The 17,109-nt window shown below is 47.3% G+C and overlaps 1 protein-coding gene across 5 annotated transcripts in view; it reads right to left on the reverse strand.

Moving 5' to 3' along the window:
* Stau1 (staufen double-stranded RNA binding protein 1) overlaps positions 1-17,109 on the reverse strand; it is a 42,188-nt gene that overhangs the window by 8,012 nt on the left and 17,067 nt on the right. For 4 of the 5 annotated variants that reach the window (XM_045156669.1, XM_045156670.1, XR_006638540.1 and 1 more), the window contains exons 2-6: positions 13,478-13,614; positions 11,751-11,916; positions 6,740-6,838; positions 3,685-3,915; positions 1,521-1,664 (exon numbers count right to left, since the gene is read on the reverse strand). In XM_045156669.1, coding sequence (XP_045012604.1) covers positions 1,521-1,664; positions 3,685-3,915; positions 6,740-6,838; positions 11,751-11,916; positions 13,478-13,557 — 720 coding nt within the window. In that variant the 5' untranslated portion in view covers positions 13,558-13,614. The remainder of the gene's footprint in view (positions 1-1,520; positions 1,665-3,684; positions 3,916-6,739; positions 6,839-11,750; positions 11,917-13,477; positions 13,615-17,109) is intronic. The other variant, XM_045156671.1, reaches the window with a different exon arrangement.

Here is a 17,109-nt window from a genome sequence, read left to right on the forward strand (position 1 = left end):
GCCAGGAGGATGAACCATGGGTTGCAGTGGAGACCCAATGGAGATACCAGGACTATGGGATGGCTGCCAAGGAGAGCTGCCAGCACAAGATGAAGTTTTCTGGGACTGTGAGTAGGCTAGCTGGAGGAGCAGAACTGGAACTCCAGAGACTTGTCACTGGTTAGAATTAAGTGACTTGGAGACTTGTCACTGGCTAGAGTTGTTGGACTTGGAGCTAGAGTTGGATGCTTGCCCTGCTTAAATCTTGTATTGGTTGAATGTTTCTTTGCTATCGTCAATGCCATCTTTTGCAGTGTGAGTGTTTATTCTGTGTCATTATGGGGTTTAGGTTTTTTGTTGTTGTTGTTGTTGTGGCTAAATTAAGACCTTGGACTATGAAGACATTTGAACATCACTGGGATTGATAAAAACTATGGGGACTTTTAAAGGTGGATGAATGCACTGCATTTTAGATCATGTATGGTTATCAGTTTATGGGGCCAGGGGTGAAATGTGGTATGATTCAAGTGTCCCCCATAAATTTAGGTGTTCTGAATGCTAGGTTCCCAGCTGATGGAGATTTGGGAATGAAAGCCTCCTGGAGACAGTGTACTGTTGGGGGCAGGCTTATGGGTTGCTGTAGCCAGCTTCCTCTTGCCAGTGTTTGGCACACTCTCCTGTTGTTGTTCACCTGATGTTGGCCAAGAGGTGATGTCCAGCCTTTGTTCATGCCATCGTTTTCCCCTGCCATCATGGAGCTTCCCCTCGAGTCTGTAAGCCAAAATAAACCTTTTTCCCACAAGCTGCTCTTGGTCAGGTGTTTTCTGCCAGCAATGCGAACCTGACTACAACAACATGTCTTTGCAAAGGAACTTTCAAGGATGCATGCATCTGCTGCCAAACCAGAGAGAAAAGGCATTGTAGCATTATCACTGGTGACTGTCACACTGAAATCATAGATGTATGAAACTGACTACAGAGAAAGGTGCATGTGTGTCTGCCTCTATTCATACACACGTATACCTTTCTTCCTGGACCACACTCCCCTAGGAGTTGGTCACTGGTCATGTTTCAGCACCCTTTATTATAGCTCCCCTGCAGGAGACCCTGACCACAGAAACCTGGCTGTTAAAACCAAAAGCTCCATTCACAAGACTGAGCGAGTCAAAGAAAACCTTTCCTGGCCTGTGTGTGAAGTGTAGACTAGAACAGCCACTTCATATTTCTGTAATGTTTCATTTTATATTTTCAGACCTAGTTTGGGTAACGGAAGCCCTGGAAAGTGAGCGCTTGCACGGGGCAGGAAGGCACTACTGTAAGGTTTGCCATCAGCACAAAGGAGGCTGTGAAGGGCTCCTTGATGCTGTCACAGGACCACACACAGTCCTGTCAACAAGGTCGTGCCCGTGTGTGGTGACAAGTGTACTCAGGATGGTCTTAGTGACAATGCTGGTAGCCCCATCAGGAAGGTAGCCAGCCTTGGACATTCATAAGGAACAGACGTGGCCAAAGAAGGACTGCCTACAGCTGCCCCAACCCACCTGCATCACAAACTCCCTGCGGCGAGGGAGGCCTCGCTCCGTGAGGAGTGTGTACACTGGCTCCTTCTCCTTCTTGGCCTGCTGGAGCTGGGCCAGTCTGCTAATTGGATTCATCCCTTGGCCATATTCCGGGGCTGTCTGTGGCTGGGAAACAAATAATGCAGAAACAGGGGCCATGTTACACACAGAAAGGAAAGACCAAAGCAGAGATCAGAGAGGAAGTGGCTGCTGGGTAACCGATGTTCAGGACCAAGGGGACCTTTTGTATGCCCCAGTAGACTACGAGAAGGATAACCACTACAGTGTCTGCTTTGCAAACAACAATAAATGCAGAGGCAGAGAAAATCTAAAACCATTACTAAGACTCCCCCAAATGTCTGTTCAGTCATCCCTCAACATCCATAGCGAAATTTTCCAAGATACAAAAATCTGCCAGCATTCTAGTCCTTTGTAGAAAATGCCCGTGCTTACACACACTTGTGCCACTGTCCAATGGCCGTCCCTAGATGACTGGGAATGCTTACTTCAGCTGACATATCACATAATGAGCTGGGAGACTGTTGGCTAGGGAAGAATGAGCAGATAAAAATGACAGGGAGCCGGGCGTGGGGGCACACACCTTTAAGCCCAGCACTTGGAAGGCAGATGTAGGAGGATAACCGTGAGTTCAAGGCCACCCTGAGACTACATAGCGAATTCCAGGACAGCCTGGGCTAGAGTGAAATCCTACCTCAAAAAAGCAAAATATAAAATTAAATAAAAAAGAATGACAGGGTTAGTATAAACACAATCCTTTTCAGTCCCCCCTCCAATCCCCACCAGAGGTAGGATCTCACTCTAGCTCTAATCCTTTCTTTTTTGAGGTCTTATTCTAGCCCAGGCTGACCTCGAATCCACTATGTAATCACAGGGTAGCGCCTCAAACTCACAGCAATCTTCCTACCTTTGCTTCCCAAGTGCTGGGATTAAAGGTGTGCTCCACCATGCCTGGCTTTGCTTTCTTTTTAAGATAGGGTCTTACTCTAGCTCAGCCTGACCTGGGTTTTTTAATTATATGTAGTAAGGAATGTACAAAGTTTCACATTTTTAGAATTAAAATAATTATTTGAAACGTGGATGGAGGCCGGGCGTGGTGGCGCATGCTTTTAATCCCAGCATTTGGGAGGCAGAGGTAGGAGGATTGCTATAAGTTCGAGGCCACCCTGAGACTACATAGTGAGTTCCAGGTCAGCCTGGACTAGAGTGAGACCCTACCTCGAAAAAAGAAAAAAAAAAAAAACGTGGATGGTAGCTGGACGTGGTGGCACACACCTTTAGTCCCAGCACTTGGGAGGCAGAGGCAGGAGGATCACTGAGTTCAAAGCTACCCTGAGACTACAAAATGAACTCCAGGCCAGTCTCAGCTAGAAGGAGACCCTACCTTGATAAACCAAAACGAAATAAAAATAAATAAAAATTTTTAAAAATGTAGATACTTAAAAACCAAGTAAACTGGATGAAAAACTAGATCTTGATGTAGTATGAAACTATTCTGAAAGTCAGAATGGATCCTGGGATTCAGAAGTATTTCCAAATGGAATCTTGTCTCTTTTCTGGTGGCAAAAAAGTAAACCAGTATTTTATTTATTCATTCATTTTCCTTGTCCCTCCCCCTTTTTTTCAGGCAGAGTCTCACTCTAGCCCAGGCTAGCATGGAAATAATGACGCTCCTGTCCCCGAGCCTCTCTAGTGCTGGGATTAAAAGCTTATGTCACCATATGAGTGTCTAGTTTTTTGTTGTTGTTGTTGTTTTTAACTCCATTAGTGTGGCTAAAGATTCCAAAAGGCGCTAGCCCTCAGAACAGTGTCTATGGGCCCTGCCCTGTGCGTGCCTCCCCCACCTGAGAGTCTGTGAAGGCCCAACAGTGATCCCGAGTTGGGCATGCCACCCATCTAGTTCTCCCACACACCACCAGAAGGGCAGTGCCTGCTCCCCGGCGGCACCTGGCACCTGGATGTGCTGCTTCTGAGCGCTGAGGCTTATCTTGATGCAACCTTTGGCTCCTGTGTGGCATCTGTCAAGGATCTCCCAGCCCTGATATGACAACTGACAGCAAACAAGCAGGCACTGACCCCCACCCCATCTAGGGCACTGGGAAAGGTGCCCTCTCCCCCCCTCCCTCACCTTGCCCGTGGGCTTGGGTTTCTTCTTGATCCTGGGCTTCACTCGCTCCACGGGAGGCAGCGGCGGCAGCTTCCGCAGCTCCTCCAGCACGGCTCGGGCCGCGTTCTTCTTGGAGATCTTCTTGCTCTTCCCCTCACCTTCCCCTACAAACTCCCCAACTGAAACCCTGGTCACAAAACTCTTCATGTGGGGTGGGCCACTCTCCCGGGCCACCTGTGTCAGAGGGAAAGACTGAGTGAAAGTGTGACAGACACTTGATAGAAGTGACGGGGCACACTGCCTTCTGCCGGGCATGAGGGAACAGCCAGTGAGAACTCGGAAGGTGGTTCCGCTTTCTTCTCTCTTCAAACCGTCGTGTGCTCTCGCCCTCTCCGGTGCAGGGCCTGAGGGCGGGGTCACAGGCCTGCACCTCCACGCCTAACAAACTCTCCACCCCTGCCCATCATAATGGCCATGGTGCCCAGGGTCCAGCTGGCTGAAATGTGGTGTGGAACCTGCAACTGGCCAAGGGAAAGCGGCTCAGTGAGGCCCAGCAGCAGCTGCCGCTCGGGTTTGCCATTTTCCACAGCGCCAGCGCAGACCGCGCTTGTTATGCAGGAAGAAAGAAAAGTCGGGCTAAAGAGATGCTCAGCAGCTAAGGCACTGGTCTGCAAAGCCTAAGGACCTGCGTCCCATTCCCCACACCACACAAGGCCAGACGCATAAAGCAGTGCAGGTGCCTGAAGCAGTGGCCAGAGGCCCTGGCATGCCCATTCTCTCCATTTCTCTATCTGCCCCTCTCTCTTGCTTACTCTCTCTCAATTAAATAAATAAAATATTTGAGTAAAAAAAGGGAAGTTGTTGGGCTTAGTGGTTAAGGCGTTTGCCTGCAAAGCCAAAGGATCCCAGTTCGATCCTCCAGGACACACGTAAGCCACAAGGCAGCACATGCATCTGAAGTGCATTTGCAGTGGCTGGAGGCCTTGATGCACCCATTCTCTCCTCCCCCTTTCTCTCCCTCAAATAAATAAGTAAATAATAATAAAATATTGTTTTTTAAAAAAAAGGGAATTCCAAATCTTGGTAAAGAGTAGATTTTAGCAAGTATTAAGTGAAAAATTGACAACAGACATCAGCAGAGTCTAGTACTGTGTAGGGAGAAAGGTTCACAGATGTATTTAGATCCACATGCAGGGGCTGTGCGTGTGACTCAGATAGAGTGCTGACATGCTATGCATGAAACCCTACCCTGGGTTTGATCCCCAGCATTGTACAAGCTGAATGTGGTGGTGCATGCCTGTAATCATGGTCTTCAGGAGGACCAGGAGTCAAGGTCATCGTTAGCTACACAGTGAGTTCTAGGCAAGCCTGGGCTACATGAGATCCTGTCTCAAAAAAATAAAAAATAAATAAAGCCAGGTTTGGTGGCATGTGTGTTTAATCCCAGCACTGAAGAGGCAGAGACAGAGGAGTGCTATGCGAGTTTGAGGCCAGCCTGAGACTACAGAGTGAATTCCAAGTCAGCCTGGGCTAGAGAGACCCTACCTCAAAAAACCAAAACGAAAAAAGACCTACTAGTTAGAGGTAGGTCAGTGGGCACAGGAGCCAGCGGGGACATCTGAACATGAAAATGAATGCTGGCCAGAGATGCTCTGAATTCTGAAAAGGAAGTGATGTGGGCTGGAGGGATGGCTTAGTGGTTAAGGTGTTTTCCTGTAAAGCCAAAGAACCTTGGTTCAATTTCCCAGGATCCACATAAGCCAGATGCACAAGGGGGCGCACGTGTCTGGAGTTTGTTTGCAATGGTCAGAGGCCCTGGCATGCCCATTCTCTCTGTTTCTCTCTTATTCTCTCTCTCTCTCTCTCTCTCTCTCTCTCTCTCTCTGTCAAATAAATAAATAAAAATAAAAAGACGTAATGCATATGGATGCAAGTCCATGTCACGTAAGGGAAGGTTTTTGTTTACTGTAGCAGAGTAGCTTGGAAATGCAAGCTGTTGATCACATTATGAGTAATGTGATGAGAGCAGCCCAGGCGCCAGGGGCTCCCACAGGTCCTGGATGCATTCCAATGAGAGACCTCTGCAAGTTTAAGTTTTACTTTATACAAAGTGTCACCAACAGGGGGCAGCCTCACACCTTCTCTTCTCCAGCTTCTAGGCAAGACTGCAAAATGTTAGGTATTCCCAACGGCGGAGTGAAAGCCAAATCTAAACCCTAAAGCAGAGTAGAGGTGGGGTTCCTTCTCAGTGGCTGGAAACCCTGGTGAGCATATTCATCCATCCATTCATATTCATATTCTCTCTCTCTCTCTCTCTGATTGCAAATAAATTTTTTAAAAAATATTTTTAATCTGATCCGGGCTAGGCATGGTGGCTTATGCCTTAAATCCCAGCACTCAGGAGGCAGAGGTAAGAGGATCACTGTGAGTTTGAGGCCAGCCTGAGACTACATAGTGAATTCCAGGTCAACCTGGGCTAGAGTGAGACCCTACCTTGAACACTACCCCCCTGCAAGAAAAAAAAAAGAAAAAGAAAAAAGAAAAAGAAAAAGAAAAATATCTGATCCAAGTATGGGAAGAGGTGGGCCTCTGGAAGTGAGGCCCAATCAGAGGGAGCAGGCTACTGGAGGTGTGCCTCGAGCAGCTTTCCCTCATAGCCCTCCTCCACAACCTGCATGTTTCTGCACTGGGCCAGCCATGCCTCAAACCTCTGAGAACCATGAGCCACACAAAACCTCCCCTGATGCCAACTACTTCTGGAGGATGTCTGTCACGGCAGCTTTGACTACCACCGCCTATACTCCTCAAGGACAGTCTGAGTATTTTGAAGGTAAAGTTGCTTGCCAGACTGATGCAAGCAATGGGAATCTGACATTCCACACAGACCACTTAGTAAATTTCACAGACCAAACAAGGCCACTCATAGCCCAAGCTAGAACTCCATGGAAATCCCAAGTTACAGACTGTTACATGTAAAGGGTCACATGATGTGAATACTATTCCATGTGGAAAGGCACTGCTCTAATAAATCCTAACAGGATTTGAAATACAGAGTCCTACATATAAATCAGCTTACCTCGAAATTCACAGGCAAGTTCCGTTTAAGTGCAATCTCAAACACTTGACTTATTTCTGATTTATTGAGATTTTCTTCTTCTGATTCTCTTCCATTCATCTGCAAGAGTAACAGTTGTTTAGGAGTTAACTTTCATTAAAATCATCAACAAGAGCCAGGCATGGTGGAACACACCTTTAATTCCAGCACTCGGAGGCAGAGTAGGAGTTCGAAGCCACCCTGAGACTACATAATGAATTCTAGGTCAGCCTGAGCTAGAGTGAGAACCTACCTCGGGGGAAAAAAAAAATAATAATAATAATCAACAAGGGCTGGAGAAATAGCTTAGCAGTTAAGGCATTTGCCTGCAAAGCCAAAGGATCCTGGTTCAACTCTACAGGACCCTTGTAGGCCAGATGCACAAGGGGGCTCATGCATCTGGAGTTCGTTTGCAGTGGCTAGAGGCCCTGGTGTGCCCATTCTCTCTCTCTCTTTCTTTCTGCCTCTTTCTCTCAAATAAATAAATAAAATATATATTTTTTAAAAATCATCAACAGCTGGGCATGGTGGTGCACACCTTTAATCCCAGCACTCGGGAGGCAGAGGTAAGAGGATCACTGTTGAGTTCGAGGCCACCCTGAGACTCCATAGTGAATTCCACGTCAGCTTGGGCTAGAGTAAAACCCTACCTCAAAAAAGAAACAAACAAACAAAAGGCTAGAGAGATGTCTTAGTGGTTAAGTGCTTGCCTGTGAAGCCTAAGGACCCCAGATTGAAGCTTGAGTCCCCAGGACCCACGTAAGCCAGATGCACAAAAGGGCACATACATCTGGAGTTCATTTGCAGTGGCTGGAAGCCCTGGCACGCCCATTTTCTCTCTCTCTTCCAATCTCTGTTACTCTCAAATAAATAAATAAATAATATTTTTTAAAAATCATCAACAAGCCAGGTGTGGGGGCGCATACCTTTAATCCCAGCACTTGGAAGGCAGAGATAGGAGGATCGACTTGAGTTCAAAGCCATCCTGAGACTACATAGTGAATTCCAGGTCAGCCTGGGCTAGAGTGAGACCCTACCTTGAAAAAAAAAAAAAAAAAATCAACAAGCAGGGCATGGTGGCACACGCTTTTAATCCTAGCACTCAGGAGGCAGAGGTAGGAGGATCACTGTGTATTTGAGGCCACCCTGAGACTACATAGTGAATTCCAGGTCAGCCTGAGCTAGAGTGAGACCCTACCTTGGGGGAGAAAACAAAAAAAAACAGGGCTGGAGAGAAGGCTTAGTGGTTAAGGAATTTGCCTGCAAAGCCTAAGAACCCAGGTTTGATTCCCCAGTACACACATAAGCCAGATAAATTAAAAGGTGGCACTTCCATCTGGAGTCGTTTGCAGTGGCTAGAAGCTCTGGCATGTCACATTTTCCCTCTCTCTCTCTTTCTCTGCCTCTTCTTCTCTCTCAAAATATTTAAAAAAAAAAAAGCATCAACAATCCAGCTAAAACAATAAAACATCAAGGGCACTGAACCCTGCCTTTATGAACAATGAACTAGTGGACAAGGCCACAGGTGTCACTGAATCTTAGAAGTTAAAAAAAAAAAAAAAAACTTGGGCATGGTGGTGCACGCCTTTAATACCAGCATTGGGGAGACAGGCAGGAGGATCACCATGGGTTTGAGGCCATCCTGAGACTACATAGTGAATTCCAGGTCAGCCTTCAGCCTAGGCTAGAGTGAGACCCTACCTTGGGGTTGGTGGGGGAGGGGGGTTAAGAAAAAGAGTGGGAGTTGGGGAGATGGCTCAATGGTTAAAGGCACTTGCTTGCAAAGTTTGAGGGCCCTTTGTTGAATTCACCAGTACCAACATAACACTAGATGCACAAGGTGGCGCATGCATCTATAGTTCACATGTAGCAGTGTACTTGCTCACTCGCTTGCACTCTCTCTCTTCCTTGCAAATAAATGAGTGAAAAAAAAAATTTAAGTATCCTGTCAAACATGGGTAAGATTTGTAAGTAGCTCATACATCTGCCATAAGCAATTGAGAAAGACCAACTTTGGGCACACGTTGGTATAACCACAGTATAGCAAGGGCAGCATGCTGGGGAAGAGCCAAGCACTATGCAGGAGTAGAAAAGCAAAAAGCAAAAACAGCCAGGCATGGTAGCACACGACTTTAATCCCAGCACTTGGGAGGCAGAGGTAGGAGGATCGCCGTGAGTTTGAGGCCACCCTGAGACTCCATAGTGAATTCCAGGCCAGCCTAGGCTAGAGTGAGACCCTACCTTGAAAAATCAAAAGAAAAGCAAATACAGGTCTGTGGGCAACACGGTGGCCCAGACCTAAGTCTCTCTCCACCCTAAGTGTGCAGGCTTATAGCTTCAACATGATGCTCCAGGAAGCATACAGATACAGGAATGACGAAACTTCCATTCTGCCCAATCACTGCTGCTGGCAGAAATCCAATGTGCAGACCAATCAAGCCTCTTCAGCCAGGGAGCAGGTCATGTTGATAGCAAGGTTTACCCAGGACTTCTGCCAGAAGGGGTCAGAGGGCTGGATGCCCCTTGGGTGAGCGGACAGAACTGGACAATAAGCAGCACAGCAAGATGGCTGGCACAGCACCAGGAGGCTCCAAACGTAGCCAGGGCTGCAGTCTTCACACCGGGGTCTGCCTGCCGTTCGTTAGAATTTGTGAACTCCTGGACTGGGAGGTTGCTGGGGGTTGAAGGTGCTTGCTTGTAAAGACTAGCTGCCTGGGTCTGATTCCTGTGTTTGCCTAAAGCCATCGTCACAAAGTGGTGCATTTGTCTGCGTTTGCTTACAGCCCTAGTGCCTGCCTCAGCCCACCCCCTCTCATGGAAAGAAGGAAAGAAATTCATGAGAATTTGTAAACTGCTGTTGGCAGGATTGGCCTTGACAGGAACTTGTGCTGAAAGTGCTAGCAGGCAAAGACAGGATGGGCAGGATTTGCAGGGCCATGCACTGCCTTAAGTCACACCCAAAGTAATCCCACCCAAATGGGACCACCATGACACACTGTAATTAAAGATAAAATAAGATAAATGAAGCAAAGCTCTTGGCTAAAAATCCATGGATACAACCAGAATACACTCTCACAACAGACAGAGCCCTGGGCAGAGACTCCCCATGTCCCGAGACCAGCGGGCACTTCCCGCCAGCCTGCTCACATCTCACCTCCGCCGGGCACTGGGCTCAGCACCCTGCCGCTGCTTTGTGAGTGAGGAACAGGAAGATGCCTAGTTTGTAGTTTCCACAGACAGACTGGCCATGCTGCCCAGGCTGGGCTCAAACTCCTGGACTCGAGTGATCTCCTACCTCAGCCTACTGAGTGACTGAAACTACAAGGGAACAGGTGTTTCCAGGACCCTTTTACTTATTAGCAGAGAGAGAGAACGGGCACATCGGGGCCTGTAGCCACTGCAAACGAACTCCGGACGCAAGTGCCCCTTGTGCATCTGGCTTACATGAGTCCTAGAGAATTGAACCTGGGTCTTTTGGCTTCACAGGCAAATGCCTTAACCACTAAGCCATCTCTCCAGCCCCAAAACAGCATTTTTAAAAATGTATTGGTCGGGAGGCAGAGGTAGGAAGATTGCCGTGAGTTCGAGGCCACCCTGAGACTACAGAGTGAATTCCAGGTCAGCCTGACCTAGAGTGAGACCCCACCTCAACAAAAAAGAAAAAAGAAGGGGGGGGGGGGGCTGGAGAGATGGCTTAGCGGTTAAGACGCTTGCCTGCGAAGCCACAGGACCTCAGTTCAATTCGATGCACAAGGTGGCATATGTATCTAGAGTTTGTTTGCAGTGGCTGGAGGTCCTTGTGCATCCATATTCTTCCTCTCTCTCTCTCAAATAGAAAAAGTGTGGGCTAGGGTTTAGTTCAGTTGGTAGATTGCTTGCCTAGTATGCTGGGTGTGGTGGCTCACACCTTTAATCCCAGCACTCAAATGTTTTCCTCTGATCTCTGCATGTACATGTGCATGCATGTGGACACATACACACATATACACCAAAAAAATGAATGCTGTGCAGATAACTCTTGAAAACTCCTTTTAGGGCTGGGAGATGGTCCAGTGGTTAGGGCACTTGCCTACAAAGTCTAAGGACCTAGGTCCGATTCCCCAGGACCCACACAAAGCCAGATGCACAAAGTAGCTCATGCATCTGGAGTTTATTTGCAGTAGCTAGAGGCCCTGGCATGCCCAGTCTGTCTCTCTCACTGCTTGTAAATATTAGCAGGGCTTGGTGGCACACACCTTTAATCCCAGCACTCGGGAGGCAGAGATAGGATCTCCATGAGTTTGAGGCCACCCTGAGTCTACACAGTGAATTCCAGGTCAGCCTGGGCTAGACTGAGACCCTACCTCAAAAACCAAAAGCAAACCACCCTGTCTCCTTCCTTTGGCTATGAGCCTGCTTGACCTAGAAAATGGCAGAAGCAAGGCTGGTATTTCTAGGTGCAAGCTCTAAGAACCTGACTCTGTTTCCTGTCTTCAAGGGTGCTCACTCTGAGGCCCTGCCACCATGCTGTGAGGGAGGTAAAAGCAGCCGTGCACAGGCCCACTAAGCAGGAGCTGAGGTGCCCTGGCCAGAGCCAGCAGAGCTGACAGCTGACAACCAGCGCCAACTGTCAACCATGTGAGCACGCCATCTTGCACTCAGGCCCATGAGCCTCCTCTGCCAGAGCTGGAACTAGGGTACAGATCTGTGAGCAAGAACAATTCCTGGAGATGCTTGCACATGGCTCAGCAGGGCAGACAGCAGGCAGAGTGGCTGGTCAGAACAGGTCTGAAGACCAGCTCCGCACCACAGACCAGCAGTTCTGGTGAACATGCCGTGTGCACAGAGGAACACGTACATGAATGCTCTTCACAACTCCTCGGACACACTCACACCATGTGCATGTCACTGCAATTGGGCCACAGTAAGAGAGGGTAGGTACCCAACTTCCTTGCTGAGAGGTCTAAAGAGGAAACAGGAAGCAGGCAGTGACACCGTGGGGCAGTGCGCTCACCTCTAGCCCCTCGGGCGGGGGCTCACTCTGCAGGGGCCTCAGGGCTCTGGCAGGACCATCATGCTTTGCAGCTTGTCTCGTCTTTCCTTTCCCATTAAACTGCTGTCCTCCCACAGAAAGTTCAACTTGGTAAAGTAAGGGTGGAACTGGGAATGGATAAAAGTACCTAAAAATAAACAGGAGTTAGGAAAACTACAGTCTTAAGTTGGTAAGTCACCCATACATTCTCTGGTAAATTCCAAATATTCCCTTCAACCGTGCTTGCTTGCTAAAAGTGACACCTGGTCAGTACAAGCAGAGTTTTCAAAGAGCTTCAGCTGGGTCCCCACCCCTGGACACTGCAAGCACACGCAGGGCAGCAGTTCATGCTTATGCTCCAGAAAACCAGATGGCTACAAGCAACATGTGTTTAACTTTCATCCTAGTCCGAACTGACAATCTCTACAGTGGACCTGGCTTAGGCTAAGACAAATGCAGTGTGTGTGAACTTCTCAAGCCTTTTTATTGCACTTGGAGCCAAAGGAGGCTAAAATTTCAGGGCTGATGTCTTTCAGAAAGGACCCTCATTTCAGGCTGGAGAGATGGCTCAGCGGTTAAAGGCACTTGCTTACAAAGTCTGACAGCCCGGGTTCTATTCCCAAGCACACACGTAAAGCCAGATGCACAAGGTGGTGCATACATCTGGAGTTCGTTTGCAGTGGCAAGAAGCCCTGACATGCCCATTCTCTTCTCCCCTGCCTCTCTCTCTCGCTTGCATAATAAAGCATTTAAATGAAATGACTTTATTATTTTATTTATTTATTTATTTATTTATTATTAATTGAATAATAAAGCATTTAAATTTTTAAAAAAGAAGGATGGAGAAACGACTCAGTGGTTAAGGTGCTTGCCTGTGCTTAACAACCTGGGTTCAACTCCCCAGAACCCACATAAAGCCAGATGCACTAAGTAGTACATACTTCTGGAGTTCATTTGCAGTGGTTGGAGACCCTAGTGCCCCCATATTTATTTTCTATCTCTCTTCAGACAAATAAATAAGACATTTTTGAAAAAAAGGAAAAGAAAGGACCATGATTTCTGGAAACTCCACAGCCCAAGCCTGGCAGAACCTAACTTCTTGAGACTTCAAAGCCTACATTTTCACCTTTAATCCCAGCACTTGGGAGGCTGAGGTAAAAGGACAGCCTGAATTCAAGACCAGCCTGGGCTAGAATGAGACTCAATCTTGAAAAAACAGCTTGGATTTTTAAAAGGGCACTGCCTTCCCCACCAAAGCAAAGGAAGGGGAGAAATCACAGCATCACTTTGTGATTATCACTCACTGCTAACATCTTATTCCTGCCAGCAAGCAGTACGTTGCCACACACAGCATTTCTAAGGGACAAGTACTAGTGTACAAAGTACACAGGTTCAAAAGTCAAAAAGTTTCGAATCACCAGGAAGCCTGCACAGGCTGAGAACTATGGTGCTGGAAGCTTCAGTGACACAAAGCAGCCCAAAGGAAGAACTGTCGCCAGGCTGCCCCACTGCCCATGAGGAGTGTGCTGAGGCAAAAGCATCAACAGCGCACAGTTCACAGGCAGTCAAGACATACATCCCACCTGCTGAGCCCTCCTGAACACAAAGACCCACTCATTACCCTGTGCACAGTGTATAGATACTATTCCAGGTAAAAGGCCAGGTATATTTCCACCTGTGCTTTCTAAGGAGCCCAGAAGCACACTTACCTCGGGGGATAAGCACCTCCTCTCATGCTGTAGTTGTAGGTGGACTGCATCCGAGAGTACGGGTCAACAGGCTTATACATTGGTTTGTCCCAGTCTCACGCACAGTGCATGGAGCTCAGCGGCAGGAGTCACGCTTCCTGCAATACACAAGGAAGGGTTCCTGGCGCCGTGTGATGAGCACTGGAAACCAGGAGTGTGCTTCTATGAACCAGACTCGAGCTTCATGCTAGGTGTCAGGTCAGGAAATCCAAAAATCGGTTCTGGTCCCTCAACACTAACAGTCAGCACGACAAAATACAGTGGACAGGCCAGCAGAGGAAGCACCAATTCAACCTCTGAGATCCCATCAGTGAAAGCCACACAGCACCGCTTCTCACCGTGAACAAACCCCAGGATGATGTCATTGACAACATGAATGTTGGCATATCCTTAACAGTACATCTGAACACAATATTTACAGAACAATGCATTTATTAAGTTCTAGTTGTATGCAAAGCACTTTGAAAATCTGAAGGAATTCCAAGGAAACAAAATACCCCTAGCCACCATTCAGGAGGACGTATGACTGGGAAAATGTGAAGTGAGGGAGGGCTGGGGTTCAGTTATACAGTTAGCTGAGCGCTTGCCACGGCACACAAGGCCCAGAGCGCAATCCCTTGCACCGCAGGTGCACACCTTAATCCCAGCACTTAGGAGGTGAAGGCAGGAAAATCAGAAGTTCAAGACCATCCTCGGCTACATAAAAGATTGAGGCCAACCTGGGAAGCATGAGACCCTGTCAAAGAAGGGGGGGCGGTGAGAGAGAGGAGGAGGAAAGGAGACAAAAGAAACAAAAAGGGCTGGAGAGATGGCTTAGCAGGTAAGGCGTTTGTCTACAAAGCCCAAGGACACAGGTTCAACCCCCAGGACCCACGTAAGTCAGATGCACAAGGTGCAGCATGCATCTGGAGTTCATTTGTAGTGGCTGGAGGCCCTAATGTGCCCATTCTCTCTCTACCTGCATCTTTCTCTCTCCCTCTCTCTCAAACAAATAAATAAATAATATTTAAACAAACAAAAAAAAGAAACAAACAGGAAGGGGGCAGGTAGAGTGTCTGGAAGACACAGATGAGGCCTAGGAAGTAACTCCGTATGGCCATTCCCACCTAACTGAGTTTCCCTGCAGACCTGTAAATTAGGAAAATGAGTTTCATTTTCACTTACAAGAGCCAACTATTACCACAGAATTATCAACTTTATAACTATATATATTATTTGCTTTCTAATTTCTCTTAAGTCACCCAGTTCATAAAATTTCACAGACTATGTGAAAAGGAAATCAGCATGGAAAGATTCCCATTATTATGCAACACTTAAAAGCAACCCCTGTGCCAAGCCAGGTGGTACACACCTATAATTCCAGCACTAGGGAAGCTGAGATAGGAAGATTGTAAGTTCAAGGCCTACCTAACTGAGCTAGCTGTCTTAAAATATATATATACATATATTTCAAGCACAGAACACTAGCAATGGCATGCATCTGGAGTTTGTTTTCAGTGGCTACAGACCCTGGCATGCCCACTCTCTCTGTCTGCCTCTTTCTCTCTCTCTCTCTCTCTCTCTCTCTCTCTCAAGTAAATAAAAATAAAACATTCCAGGGCTGGACAGATGGTTTAGTGCCTGTGAAGCCTTAAGTACCCATGTTTGAGTCTCCAGATCCACTGAGTCTCCAGATCCACGTAAGCCAGATGCACAAAGGTGAGGCAAGCACAAGATTGCACATGCCCACTAGGTGGCGCAAGTATCTGGAGTTTGACTGCAGTAGCTGAGGCCTGGCACACAAATTCTCTCTCTCTCTCTAAAAATAAAATATTTTAAAAAATAAACAGTTCTGGGCTGGAGAGATGGCTGAGCAGTTAAGCGCTTACCTGTGAAGCCTAAAGACCCCAGTTCGAGGCTCAATTCCCCAGGACTCACGTTAGCCAGATGCACAAGGGGGCGCACGTGTCTGGAGTTCATTTGCAGTGGCTAGAAGCCCTGGCGCGCCCATTCTCTCTCTCTCTCTCTCTCTCTCTCTCTCTCTCTCTCTCTCTCTCTCTGCCTCTTTCTCTCTCTCTCTGTCACTCTCAAATAAATAAATAAATAAAATGAAAAAAATATTTAAAAAAATAAACAGTTCTGCTGTGAGGAAGACAGGTTGGTAACTCATATGACCCTTTGGGCAAACTCTACCCTTATGAATTTGATTTGGGGACTAAGTTTAGATCATCCAATTATATAGAATGAAGTGGGATTTTTCTTTTGGGTGGGGGTGGGGGTGGGGGGTTGAGGAGGGGTCTCGCTCTAGCCCAGGCTGACCTGGAACTCACTTTGTAGACCCAGACTGGCCTTCAACTCACAGCAGTCCTACCTCTGCCTCTCAAGTGCTGGGACTAAAGACATGCACCACAACACTTGGCTTAAATGGATTCTGTAAGCTTTTAAAGTGAAGTTTTCCAGGGCTAGAAAGATGGCTTAGCAGTTAAGGTACTTGTCTGCAAAGCCTAAGGACTCAAGTTTTATTCGCCAGTACCCACATAAAGCCAGATACGCAAGATGGTGCAGTACTTTAAATAAAATATTTTTAAATTTTTTTATTTATGGGGCTGGAGGGATGGCTTAGTGATTAAGGCGTTTGCCTGCAAAGCCAAAGAACCCAGGTTCAATTTCCCAGATCCCACATTAGCCAGATGCACAAGGGAGTGCACATGTCTGGTGTTCATTTACAGTGACTGGAGGCCCTGGCCCACCCATATTCTCTCTCTTTCTCTGTCAAATAAATAAATTAAATAAATAAAAATATTCAAAATTTTAATTATGGCTGGGCATGATGGCGCACACCTTTAATCCCAGCACTCAGGAGACAGAGGTAGGAGGATCATCGTGAGTTCAAGGCCACCCTGAGACTACATAGTGAATTCCAGGTCAGCATTCTGTATAATTGGTTGGTCTAAATTCAGTCCCTGAATCAAACCTGGGTCCTTAGGCTTTACAGGCAAGACCTTAACTGCCAAGCCATCTCTCCAGCCCAGAACTGTGTTTCTTATTTTCTCTTTAAAGATATTATCTATTTATTTATTTGAGAGAAAGAGAGAAAGCACACATGCCAGGGCCTCCGGCCACTGCACATGAACTCTAGACACGTGTGCTGCCACCACGTGCATCGGGCTTACGTGGGTCCTGGGGAATCAAACCTGGGTCCTTGGCTTTGCAGGCGAGTGCATTAACTGCTAAGCCATCTCTCCAGCCCCAGAACTATTGGTTTTGGTGTTGTTTTTTTTGTTTTTTGTTTTTGGTGTTTCAAGGTAGGGTCTCACTCTAGCCCAGACTGACCTGGAATTCAGTATGTATTCTCTGGGTGGCCTCGAACTCACAGTGGTCCTCCCTCCTCTGCCTCCCGGTACTGGGATTAAAGGCATGCGCCACTATGCTCAGTTATTTTTTATTTTTTTTTAATTAATTTATTTATTTATTTGAGAGCGACAGACACAGAGAGAAAGACAGATAGAGGAAGAGAGAGAGAATGGGCGTGCCAGGGCTTCCAGCCTCTGCAAACGAACTCCAGACGCGTGCGCCCCCTTGTGCATCTGGCTAACGTGGGACCTGGGGAACCG

The sequence above is a fragment of the Jaculus jaculus genome, chromosome 8 (assembly GCF_020740685.1).
Source record: "Jaculus jaculus isolate mJacJac1 chromosome 8, mJacJac1.mat.Y.cur, whole genome shotgun sequence".
In the NCBI taxonomy this organism is placed as follows: domain Eukaryota; kingdom Metazoa; phylum Chordata; class Mammalia; order Rodentia; family Dipodidae; genus Jaculus; species Jaculus jaculus.